This window comes from Canis aureus, chromosome 1 (assembly GCF_053574225.1).
Source record: "Canis aureus isolate CA01 chromosome 1, VMU_Caureus_v.1.0, whole genome shotgun sequence".
Lineage (NCBI taxonomy): Eukaryota > Metazoa > Chordata > Mammalia > Carnivora > Canidae > Canis > Canis aureus.
In genome coordinates, this window is record NC_135611.1 from 77,990,224 (window position 1) to 78,002,836 (window position 12,613).

At 46.5% G+C, this 12,613-nt stretch overlaps 1 protein-coding gene across 3 annotated transcripts; it reads right to left on the reverse strand.

Annotated features, from left to right (window-relative positions):
* Positions 1-1,812: 1,812 nt before the first annotated feature.
* Positions 1,813-9,753, reverse strand: SPATA31D1 (SPATA31 subfamily D member 1). 3 transcript variants are annotated; one of them, XM_077905737.1, is made up of 4 exons: positions 9,602-9,753; positions 6,906-6,951; positions 6,297-6,354; positions 1,813-5,996 (listed from the first exon to the last, which is right to left on the reverse strand). In XM_077905737.1, exons 1-4 carry the CDS (start codon positions 9,707-9,709, stop codon positions 1,838-1,840), a joined length of 4,371 nt encoding a protein of 1,456 aa, XP_077761863.1. In that variant the 5' UTR covers positions 9,710-9,753; the 3' UTR covers positions 1,813-1,837. The 3 variants fall into 3 exon arrangements, with proteins under 3 accessions (XP_077761863.1, XP_077761855.1, XP_077761845.1); XM_077905729.1 differs by having other exon boundaries at positions 1,813-6,020; XM_077905719.1 differs by lacking the exon at positions 9,602-9,753 and adding an exon at positions 7,106-7,463 and having other exon boundaries at positions 1,813-6,061.
* Positions 9,754-12,613: the final 2,860 nt, after the last annotated feature.

A 12,613-nucleotide genomic window follows, 5' to 3' on the forward strand; every position in this document is an offset into this window, starting at 1 on the left:
ATTCCAGGGACTGCTGGGGCTGACTTTCCTGTGGCATCAATAGACCCAATTTTGAGATGTGAGACATAGTCCAATAGTAATCAGTTACTTACTGAAAGGCATTTCTAGAAAAGGCAGAGAGACAAGATTTTGCCAGATAGGAAGAACTGAAGGGGATTGACAGGGTGCACTTGTACTGGAGGCTTTTTTTTTTTTTTTTAATTGTTGGCGGGACACATCCCCATAGGAAGCCTGCGTCTCCTTCTGCTTAGGTCTCTCATGAATAAATAAAATCATAAAAGAGTTGACGTGATATCACGTTATCCACAGATGTTAGAGCCTCCATTATGTCATCACCTCCTCAGGTTCCCTGCCTGAGGCCCCATTCCACTTACAGTCCCTCTCAGGGCCGCGGGCACACTCTTTCTTTCTGTGGCCCTAAGGTTCAGACACTATCGGGTCAATGATAACCCTGCACAAGAAGATATACTTGTGGTAGTGAAAGAGGTAGCCGACTTCTGGTGTTTTGTTTTAGCCCTGAACAGTCATGTGTCTCTCTAGACTACCTCAGGTGCTCTCTAGGACACCCGCCCCAGTTTTGAGTCCCAGTCTCAAGTGGAGTTGCCTTCTCTCCAGAACCCTACTGTAAGTGTACTTATGTGTGCAGGCTTGGCCTAGAAAATGCATTCCATGGAGGTCCATGGTAAGCCCCACAATATCTCTACTCGGTACACAGTCTGGAACTCAACTCAAGTTCATAAGTTGCAGGTCTTCTGGGGGAGACCTAACATGGATCCACTAAGGCCATGAATATCAAAGGTGGTACCTCCCTCCTGATAGGTGAACTATCCATACTGAAGGCAAGATCTTATACACTGCCCCCAAGCGTGGAAGAAGAAAGGCACCAAGCTCAACTTCCCCAAAAAGGGATGCCATGCCTGACCTTCTGCAGGTATTGAGTACTGGAGGGACAGCCCCATGCCGTTTCGGTATAAAGCATCAGGAGGCTGTGCTGTGCTCCAAACTGCCTCAAAGATGTGGTGCCTGGAACAGATTGAAGAAAAAGTGGAGCAGGACGTGGTCATGATAGGGGGGTGATGAGGCATAAACCTTCGTTCCACCAGCAAGGTCACTCCTCCACCTCTTCATTTCGTTTAAGGCACCTTACCCTGGGAGGTGGTGTCTGCCTGAGAGCTAATTGATGCTTTTTCTCTGCGGAAAATGAGGAAACGCCCAGGGAAGGGAAGCACTTCCAGTGGAAACCTCCATGTCAAGTTTAACATGATCCACATGACAGATGCTTAAGCAGCATCTCTGTTCGTAGACTCTATCCCAACCATCCCAAGATCAACTGGGATAACATCCCCCCACCAAACGCTCCCATTCAGACTTTACCCAGCTGTGGGATCGTCTGGTCACTGAATTCTAAGTAATGATTATGCCACTGTACCACAATAACTGTGAAAGAGAAACAGTGGCCTAATCGTTATTTTCTGAAACTATACCTGTCTTTGAACCTCCTCAGGTATAGAACAGTTGCTCTAAAGGGTATAAAACACTCAATGAGGAGAAAGGTGTGGGATGCTAAACGTTTTCAGTCAGGCTAAGCTAAGGCACAGGAGACAGAGCCCTTCTCCTCACACTTCATCAGAGAGGAAATTGGCTTTTGGGGGCACTTGATAGTTCTCAAGAGCTAAAGGACATTGGTCACCTTTCAGAAGCCAAAGGGAGCAATTAAAAACAACTGAACTAACTCCTTCCTTTCCATGAGCACAAGCCCTGAGTTACCCAAAACCCATGCCCCCAGTGCAGTACACAGAAAAGACACCACTATTAGAGAATTATTTATTGGAGAGTATCAATATTCATAGGGGATTGTTTGGGGGTGGGAAGTCTTCCCGCCCTGGAGATTCTGGAGAAAAGTTTTATGTCTAAAGAGCAGAGACAGACCTCTGAACACAGAGCTTTTAGCAGCCAAGAGATTGGCCGGAGGACTCTGGCCACCTGGATGCCTGCTGGTGGGGGTTGGGTGGGACACAGGCTCCCTGTGGGGCATGGATAGGGGATACTTCTGACACAACACCTGGTCCTTAAATGCCACAGCTTTATGGGGGCATCTCTCCTTCTCTCTGATCTGTCCAATACTTCTAAAATGACCTTGGCCACCAAAGACAGCTTCTTGGTGGCAGGACTTGGTATCTGTCTCTTTACAGGAGGGAGTCCTGTGGTTGAAAGGATGCCCCTGGACAGACTGTGCCTGGGCCTGTACTTGTGCTTTTGGCTGAGTTTTCCCTAACTTGGTTGGGGAGGGTAGGGGCTGTTGAGGGCAGGTGATATCTATTGCATGCCTGCACCCCATTTCCTCCTCTAGAACCTTCCCACCATCTGTCATGATTTTCTGATCTTTGGTCATCCCAGTAAAGGCAGTTCTACCTTTAACTAGGCCTCGGCTTTCCACAGATGATTGGGGGGTGCTCTTTACCTGGGAGTTTTGCCTTTTGCATTTTATCCCAGGATTAAGCCATTGCAAAAAGGGATTCATTTTTTCTCTGAAAAGGCTTTCAGGACGAGGCTGACCCTTCTGTGATAGGGTCTGGGAAGGCTTGCTTTCATGCTTCTTCCATCCCACATCCTGAGTAGGGAAACTCTTCTTCAATGCCACATCCTCCCTAGGGAAACTCTTCTTTCTAAGTTGGGATGTTCCGAATTCTGCATCCCATCCACCAAGCTCTTCTGCTTTGGAGCCTAGAGGGCTCACAGTCACTGCAGCTGGTGGGGGATTCTTATTCTGGTGCTCCCTTAAGACATGCTTAGAGACCCAAGGGTCCTGCTGCTGTTCCATACTGACTTTGGTGTCCTCCGGATGGACACGCAGCACCTGGGAAGCTCCTATGTCTCCACTGATGATACTGTGGGCATGAGTCAGTGAGACCTTGTAAGTCAAACTATTTGAGGCAGCGGGCAGGCCAGTGCATTGGCCGTGGACCCGGCTATACTCCCTGTTCTCCAGTTTAAGCTTTAACTCAGACAAGAGTTGTTCTTTAAGTTTTGATGATTTAGGATCTTGCAGAATTGATATGTTTTGGGAAGGGCTTTGAATGGGAACAGTACTTCTGATTTTGTTCTGATTCACATGTAGCTTGCTGGTTGTCAAGGTATCATTAGATCGCAATTGACGAGCATCAAGTTCCTTGGCCCTGAATATCTCTCTGGACACTGTGGGCATAATGACAGGTATCTTTCTGCCTTGTTGCATTTCTACTCTCCCACTGGAATATGCACGCTTATCCTTGGGCTCATGCCCGGCCCCAGCTTCCCTTGCAGTCTGTGTTGGGGGCCATCTGTTGGCTGGGAGAGTCTGTCTCTGACTTGCTCTGCCTGTGGTGTCATGTCTGATAGGTAGAAAAGTCTGTCTTCCTTCCTTAATTCTCTGAACATCCACTGCAAGCTCATGGTTGATATGAGAGGGTGATCCCCTTGGGATTCTCTGTTCTCCCTCACCCATAGTTGAGGTGGCAGGGAGAGGACGATCCAGGATGGGGCCTGGGTTTGCTATTGCTGCCTTGTCTCCAAGGAGAGATTTAGAATTTACCTCAGAAATCAGGTTTGTTGAGGAACAAAAGCTAGAATGAGTTGAGGCTTCTCTCAATTTAAAGAGCTGTATGGATTCAAGGACCCTGGGGGGTAGACCCCATATCATCCTCATACAAAACCTTCTAATATGGGCTTCCAGCATTTCTTGTGCACTAGATTCAACAAAGCTAAGCTCCTGGAAGGTATTCAGGGTGTAGTCTTCACCCACTGATGGTGGCAAACTTCTCTGTTTTATTTCAGTGTGGGATTTCTTCGAAAGAAGCAACATCTGCTTCATAGTATGCCATGAATTATGCACAGTCCCAGGGAGCCGACCCTCATTGATTTCCTCAAACTTTTTGCTCAAGTGTATTTTCAGGACATTTTCAAGTTGTCTCTGACCTGCAGTGTCCAAAGACATTGGATTTTTCTCTGATGGGCTCCTAAATTCCTTCTCAGAATCATACCCTAGATCGTTATCTGAAGAGTTCTGACTCAACAGATGATCTTTGGGGCCACTCCCTGGGTTGTGTCCCTGATCTTTCCCCATGTCAATGTTCCGTAGCTGAAGCAATTCTGAATCCCGCTCATAGCTTTCAGATTCACTCAGGTTACTGTGACTCTTAGAGATCCATGTGCGTCCACGAAAGCGCTGGCACTTAGGTGTCTCTGAAGAATCACTCGGAGGCATCATCAGTGACACAGATTCATAGATCCTGCGGGGCAGACCCCACCGGTGTTGGATGAGCCTTTTTCTAAGGTGATGCTCTAGCTCCTTTCGAAGCTCTTCACTGAGAGGAAACTGCCCAGGAAGGACAGAGATTGCAACACGGGCCTGGAAGGCCGGACGTTTAATAGAACGGTTAGGAGCTGAAGGACAAAAGTCCTTGTTGGATCTTTGGACCACAGGGGGTAAACCCCACACACTTTCCTGTTGCTTCTGCAACACATTCCATTCCAACCTTTGCATTTCAGAGGATAGGAGAGGCTCTGATTTGTGGTGGGGTCTGTGAAAACACACTCCACAGATCTTAATCTGGGGTAGAGGACCAGATGGCAGGAGTGGGAGTGGAGATTTAAGATGGATTTGGGGCTGGATCTGAGGGATAGGTTGGGACTGGTTCTCAGGTAATGGGAGAGGAGATGGATGGGGAACTACTGGAGATTCCTGGCCTGTGGAGGTATTCGAGATCCTACTGAAAATAAAGATTGAGGAACAATCATCCGAATCACGGGCAGCAGAGGACAAGGACTCACTATGCAGAGTTGGGAGACCCCAGAAGAGCTGGATAGAGGTTTGCTGTAAATGGCCTTCCTCTAAGGTTGTAGAATATGGGGGCTGCTGATGCACAGGCATCTCCTTTGATTGGTCTTTGCTGCTCCAGATAGGAAGCAAGTCTGACAGGTCAGGCTTACAAGATATTGACCCCAGCATTTTCCCCAATGAATTTGGTGGGTAGTCTGGCTTAAGGTTTTTTGGAAGAGAAGAACCCCCTTTCATGTCCTTCCACATCAGGAGGTCACTCTTCTTTTGGACTTGTTTCTCCAGCAGGGCCAGGACATCGGGGCTGAGAAGTGAGAGGTTACCAGGCTCTATAAAGTTGGCTGCAGGGTCACCCCTGGAAGAAGCCTCTGAAGAATGGAGGGCCAGAAACTCTTGAGGGAAGTGACATGGAGCCAAGGTTGAAGGGAAAAAGTCTCTGGCATGAGTTTGCCACCGAGGGGAGTCTGAAATTGACAAGCTAGAGTGGTCAATACCTGTGTTCGTTGTGACATAAGTAGATAACCCACCAGGGCTATCTGCAGATGAGCTCTCTGGAACAGGCTTCACTGTGATGGAAAATGACTTAGACTGAGTTGCAGTTATACTGCGGTCTGGTGGTGATACAGACAGGGTTGGTGATGCTTGGGGACAAGCAGATGAATCAGTGGGATTTGTTGTTTGGGAGTGCTCCGGTAAGGGGTTGAAGATGGTATTCAGAGACAAGTTGGCCTCTGGTTGGACAAGAGAATCCACTGTCTGAGCGTCATGTGGTGGGACTGGGGGAAAGGCAAGGGGCTGGGGTGAGAAATGGTCCATAGGGAATTTGGAATGCAAGGGAGGAAAATGCTCTGGTGGCAAAGAATCACCCGGTGGTGAGGGTGGAAATAAGTCAGTCAAGGGGGTCACTGGTTTAGGTGAGAAGATGGAGGCAGGTGGTGGAGAAGGCTCAGACAGGGAAGCTGATATTAGGTCTCCTGGAGGGACTGTTGAGAAGGCAGGGGACAGAGTGAATGATGAGTCAGTCACAGGAGCTATGGAAGCCAAGGGAGTAGCATCTTCCAGGGCCTCTGGGAACAACAGCCGATTGATCTCAGCTGTTGTGCCATTACACACCTCACAGGAGGGGTCTGGACATAACAGTTGACGAAAGTAGATGGTATCATGATGCCGGCCTTGGGGGCTGCAGGAGACAGGAGGTACAAAGCTGCAACCAGGAGCACAAGAAGGGAAGGAGGACATGCTGGCCTGGCAAGGGAGGGGCACCTGATGCCTGCTGCCCTTTCACAATGCCCCACATTTATGAATTCACCATGCACTCAGTAGCCTTCACTCCCAGGCCTTCATTCACATACCCCCCCACCGTTACTATGGCTAACGCGCCCCCTCCCGCCCATGACTATGGAGGCTGCATATCGAATCCCTGCAATTGCTTAAAACATGCTCCAAGAGGGATCAGGATAGAAGGGGAAAAACTGGTCACCTTAAAACAGAGAGAAGCTTCCGTGTCTTCTCCACTTCTCCCTGGTAGCATCTGTAGTCTGGGAAACCAGGAGAATGGGTTAAATGTAGTGAAGGGAGAAGCCTATGCATTAATACAGGAATCCCTTAATGTCACACCCTTGGGATATTAAGGTCTGAAAGCCCCAATAATCAGTAGATGAGGTCAAATGATCAATATGTGAACCAGGTTAGTATTAGCCTGCGTCATGTAGGAAGTATTTTCATGCACATTATCTCATGTGATGCTGAGATGACCTCTGTGAAGCACACAACATACACACATTCCTCGGGGAGGAATCTACAGTATCCATGAGGTCACAAGTCTTTCACAAATAAGGGCCAGAAGTTCTGACTCTTGACATCTCACACGGCCACCTCATGGACAACCCTCCTCGCCCAGGTCCATCACTGCTTCATGCTCTGGGATGGGCAGAATAGGGAATCTAAGGGTTTCGGGCTCTGAGTGCTCTCAGCCCTCTGTTTCTGAGGGGACTATCAGCCAACATCCTCAGATCATGGACCTGGCCCTTACCAAAAGGACAGCAAGGGTCACCCTTGGAGAGCTCAGGTGGGATAGGCAGAACCTTACCTTTCAGTGGCCCGCCTTTCCTCCTCCTCTTGGCTCTGCCCTGACCCTAGAACAAAAATAAAAGAATGAAGGGTTGGGACTCCTCTCGCTCTCACTCTTCCATCAGAAATGGAGACACTATCATCCAAGAATAGTAGGGATAATTTTAATTAATAGAACTGTGTGTTCCTTGCAAAGGTGATAAAAAGTTTTCTATTTACCCTGGATAATTGAAAGGACGACTTTGTGAGGCCCACAGCTGATATTCTCAGTCAGAAGTCCTTCGATCAAGGAGGACATAGAACCTGAAGCCTGAACTCACATCTGTGTTCCCTCAGGGCAGGACCCTGTGTCCCCTGACATAGCTCTGACTTCAGTCTGTTCGCAGACACTCAACACTGTGCTCCAGATCGCCCAACACAAAGGAAGACTTGGTCTACTAATGCCTGATGTGAGAATGTGACTCATGGTCAGGAGCTACAGAGCTTTCTTCTGTCATATGGATTCCCATACTCTCTAAATAACACAATGTAGGACGAGAGAATCCCTGAGTGTGGGATTTTATTGAAGACTCGCCACCACATCAGATAGCCTGTGAGTTACAAATAGAAACCTTAGTCCTTCCTTAACCCTTAGCCCTGCTAGATCTCTTTTCCTAGAGTGACAGTCCATTCTTACCTTAGACTTCCCATCTTAAGTGTCTCTCTGACCTTACCACACTCTTGGAAGTTGGGATAAGAAACAGAAACCATAATAATCTGGGTTGATGGGCTCCCCCAGAATTCCTTAACTTGTGGATGGATTTGGTTCTCCAATGTAGAAAAGGAATCCCCAGCAGATAGAACAGGAGCAGAAGGAGCACTCCATACACATAAACAGACAGGTAAAGTTAGGGTCAGTCTCTAAGCATGTAGAGACAGAGCTCAGACATGGTTCAGTATCGCGATTCAGAAAAGGAGAACATTCCCGTTTTGAAAATCCTTTTTCTGAATCACAATGCTGCCTGTAGGCAACTGAGCTCTGAGTGTGCAGATGCAATATATATATAGTCCACAGGCTTACAGCACGGAGCACTGAGGAGTCACAAATGGTTTCTGAGGGTGTGGGAGGGAACAATCAGGAGGGTGTTGGCAGCCTCTCCCTCACCTGCCACCCCAAAGAACTCTCTACATCCTACCTCGATCCTTCAGGTCTGATCCCTATCCTGCCATCCTAAGATCCTACTTTCATCATATCATACCCGTACCAATATCTACTTTTCTGCTTGTTCTATCCATTATTACCTCGAGGCCCCTTGACCTTTTATTACCTTAAGGCCCCTTGACCTTTTAGAGAACGTGGTTTCTGTCTTATGAGTTAGACCACCTTCAAAGTGCATGTCTACCAGGAATTTTTACTTGGACCCTGACAATTACCCTCAGGATCACCTATGTACTCAAATTCCCCAGTCCTCTTGAATGTTTTGCCTACAGAGAACCAAGACATAGACCCTGCAGTCTTGTACATGTTCCATAGCAACATGAGTGGTACTTTACCCAAGACCTGCCAATGCTTCAGATAGCCCGTGAGTTTCAAATAGAAACCTTCATCCCTCCTTAACCCTTAGCCCTGCCAGATCACTTTCATACGGGAGTGACAGTCCATTTAGACTTCCCATTCGAGTTGTGTCACTGGACATACCAAACTCTCTGGGAAATTGAGATTAGCAATGGAAACCATAAGAATCTGGGTTGAAGGCTCCTGGGTTTCCTTACCTTGTGTTTGGGATTGGTTCTCCAACAGAGAAATGGAATCCCAACCAGATCCCTAGGAGCAAAAGGAGCAATCCCCACACAAAGACGAAGGTGAAATGACAGTCAATATCCAAGAATGTGGAGCCAAAGTTCAGACAAGTTTATCTTGCGCTCTGCAGAAATGTGAAAACATTCCAGTTTTCAATCTCTGATTCTGAATCCCAAGGCTGCCTGTAGGCAACTGAGCTCGGAGTGTGAAGATGCTGAATATATATATACTCCACAGGTTTACATCACAGAGCACTGAAGAGTCACAAATGGTTTCTGAGGGTGTGGGAGGGGACAATCAAGAGGTTGTCCACAGCCCCTCCCCCAGCCACAAGTCCAAAAGACCTCTCCACCCTTCCTTGGTCCTTCAGGTCACCACTTGAACCTGCCATTCTACTTTCCTTCATACCATCCTCCTTTTCTACTTTCATCATATCATACACGTTCCTGTATGTACTTTTCTGCTTCTTCCATCCATCATTACCTGGGTTCCTCCTTGACCTTTTGGAGAATTCTGTTTGTGTCTTACCAGTTTGACTGCCTTCAAAGTGCATGTCTACCAGGAATTTTTACTTGGACCCTGACAATTACACTCAGGATCACCTATGTACTCAAATTCCCCTGTTCTCTTGAATGTTTCTGCCTTCAGTGAACACAGAAAAAGACCCTAAAGTCTTGTACCTGTTCCATAGCAACATGAGTGGTATTTTCCCCAAGACTTGCCAATGCTTCAGATAGCCTGTGAGTTTCAAATAGAAACCTTCGTCCCTCCTTAACCCTGCCAGATCACTTTCCAGCAGGAGTGACTGTCCATTCTTTCTTTACACTTCTCAATCTATTTGTGTCATTGGCCTACCAGACTCTCTGGGAAATAGAGATTAGCAATGGAAACCATAAGAGTCTGGGTTGGGTTGAAGGCTCCCTGGGATTCCTTACCTTATGGATGGGTTTGTTTCTCCAAAAGAGAAATGAAATCCCAGCCAGATACCTCAGGAGCAAAAGCAGTACTCCCCACACAGAAAGGAAGAGGAAATTTAATTCCATTCATTCCATTTCTGAATCCCAAGGCTGCCAGTAGGCAACTGAGCTCTGAGTGTGCAGACACTGAATATATATACTCCCGAGGTTTACATCACAGTGCATTGAAGAGTCACAAAGGCTTTCTGAGGGTGTGGGAGGGGACAATCAAGAGGTTGTCCACAGCCCCCCACCCCCAGCCACAAGTCCAAAAGACCTCTCCACCCTTCCTGGGTCCCTCAGGTTACTACTTGACCCTGCATTCTACTTTCCTACATACCATGCTACTTTTCTACTTTCATCATATCATACATGTCCCTATATGTACTTTTCTGCTTCTTCCATCCATCATTACCTGGGTTCCCCCTTGACCTTTTGGAGACCTCTGTTTGTGTCTTACCAGTTTGACTGCCTTCAAAGTGCATGTCTACCAGGAATTTTTACTTGGACCCTGACAATTACACTCAGGATCACCTATGTATTCAAATTCCCCTGTTCTCTTGAATGTTTCTGCCTTCATTGAACCCAGAAAAAGACCCTAAAGTCTTGTACATGTTCCATAGCAACATGAGTGGTATTTTCCCCAAGACCTGCCAATGCTTCAGATAGCCTGTGAGTTTCAAATAGAAACCTTCGTCCCTCCTTAACCCTTAGCCCTGCCAGATCACTTTCCTAGTCCATTCTTTCTTTACACTTCCCAATTGAGTTGTATCATTGGACGTACCAAACTCTCTGGGAAATTGAGATTAGCAATGGAACCCATAAGAATCTGGGTTGAAGGCTCCCCGGAATCCTTACATTGTGTTTGGGTTTGGTTCTCCAAACAGAGAAATGGAATCCAACCAAATACCTCAGGAACAGGAGTACTCCCGCACACAGACGAAGAGGAAATGACGGTCAATAAAATAAACAAGAATGTGGAGCCAAAGCTCAGACATCTATCTTCTCTACATCAGTTCCCTAATAGTTATACATATCCCTTGTCAGTGACTTAGGGCACTGTAATAGAAATCGTGTAGGCTGGGTCATTTTAACAACACACTTTTTTCATAGTTTTGGAGGCTGGGAAGTGCAAGTTGCAGGCAGAGGGAGATTCAGTGTATGTTGAGCCCCACTTCTTCTTTCAGGGACAGGTACATCTTCTCCTTACAATCCTCATGGGGCAGAAAATATGTCAGAAGGGGTTTCTGGGGTCTCTTTTCTAAGGGTACGAATCCCATTATGAGGGCCCCATTCTCATGACATAATCGTTTCCCAAAGCCCCCATATCCTAATACCATCACACTGGGATTAGGGTTTCAACATAGGACTTTGGGGAGGAGCACAAATGTACAGTTCATACCAGTCCCCAAAGGCCAGGATAGGTTGCAGTGTGCTAAGCTATTGATCCCCTTAGTCTTCTGGTGGCAGAGTGGGGCCCAGGAGTGTCCCAGCCTCGGTGCAGAATCTCATCTTGGAGAGTCTCACTGGATGCCCTTGTGAACCCTCTAAACATAATCTTTTCCTAAGAGTGCCTTGCCATGAGAAAGGGTTGAGAGGCTCCACCCTATGTCATCATCCCATCCCCACGTATGTTCAAATTTCAACGACCTGTGACACTTTTTCCAGGCTTCTTTTGTAAGGTTCAAATAATCCCAATATTTCCCTCTACACTGCCTACATATTTTGAAACTCTTTATCTTCATGACTGCTGTCCTCTGAACTGCCTCCTAACTTCTCATGTCTTTCTTAAACTGTGAAGCCTTTCATTTGACACCTCTGACCTAGCACTATTAACTTGATCGTCTATGAAAGGGTAGGACAGCCTTCACCCTGACCCAGCAGAGTCTCCTTTCAATTATGCAGGAACAGGTAACCTGCCTGGAGGGTAAAATCTGCCAAGAGGTGTCACTCCCTCTTCACCTTGGCATGCAGTCTCGGCCACGTTTTCATTTCATAAATATTTACTTTTGGAAACTCAAAGACACAAGTACCTGTAAGTCCTGGTCTCTGTCCTTAAGGATATAATGCTATTCTAGGGAGAGCGTACACAAGCCAAGGATTACACAGGTACACAGGACAGGCATCCTGGTGCATTTGTGAATTGTCAGCTGATCTCTGGGACAGATGAGCAAAGTGACAAGTACTGTAGGTCGTAAATGCTCAAATGTTATGCTTCTTAGAATGGCAACTCTGCATATTGAACCTCTCCTAATCTTCTGATACAAATTAATGATTCTTGGGATGCCTGGGTGGCTCAGAGGTTGAGTGCCTGCCTTCGGCTCAGGGCATGATCCTGGAGTCCCGGGATCGAGTGCCATATTGGGCTTCCTGCATGGAGCCTGCTTCTCCCTCTGCCTGGGTCTTTGCCTCTCTCTCTCTCTCTCTGTGCCTCTCATGAATGAATAAACAATAAATAAATAAATAAATAAACAAACAAACAAACAAATAATCTTTTTAAAAAATGACTGATTCTTTGAGAAGATCTTCAAAGAAAGGCTTTTCTCCTTTAAAAGTGCCTATTTTGGCTAGATATCCTTATGAACATTTATGTGCATTGAGTTAAAACATTTTTAGAACCCAGTAGAAGTTCCTTCAAAATTGAAAGGAACAAGACATTAAAGGTACATTAGATAGATAGATAGATAGATAGATAGATAGATAGATAGGTAGATAGATAGCCACCAAAGCAACCTCCCCTTAAATTCACTAAGGGAGTTTCACAGCACTTAACTTCTCTATGCTCATATCAAATGTAAATGATTTGCTAATTTATAAAGCATTTTACTGGAGCAACCTCACATTTGCCCCATGATATAAGCAGGACAGGTATCATTATGTCCCTATTATAAAAGAACAAAACTGAAAACTCAGAGAGGGTGACTTCTCTAGATCACTCAGCTACTAAGCAGCAGAACGCTGACAAAGAAATCCCCAATGCTCTCAACACCT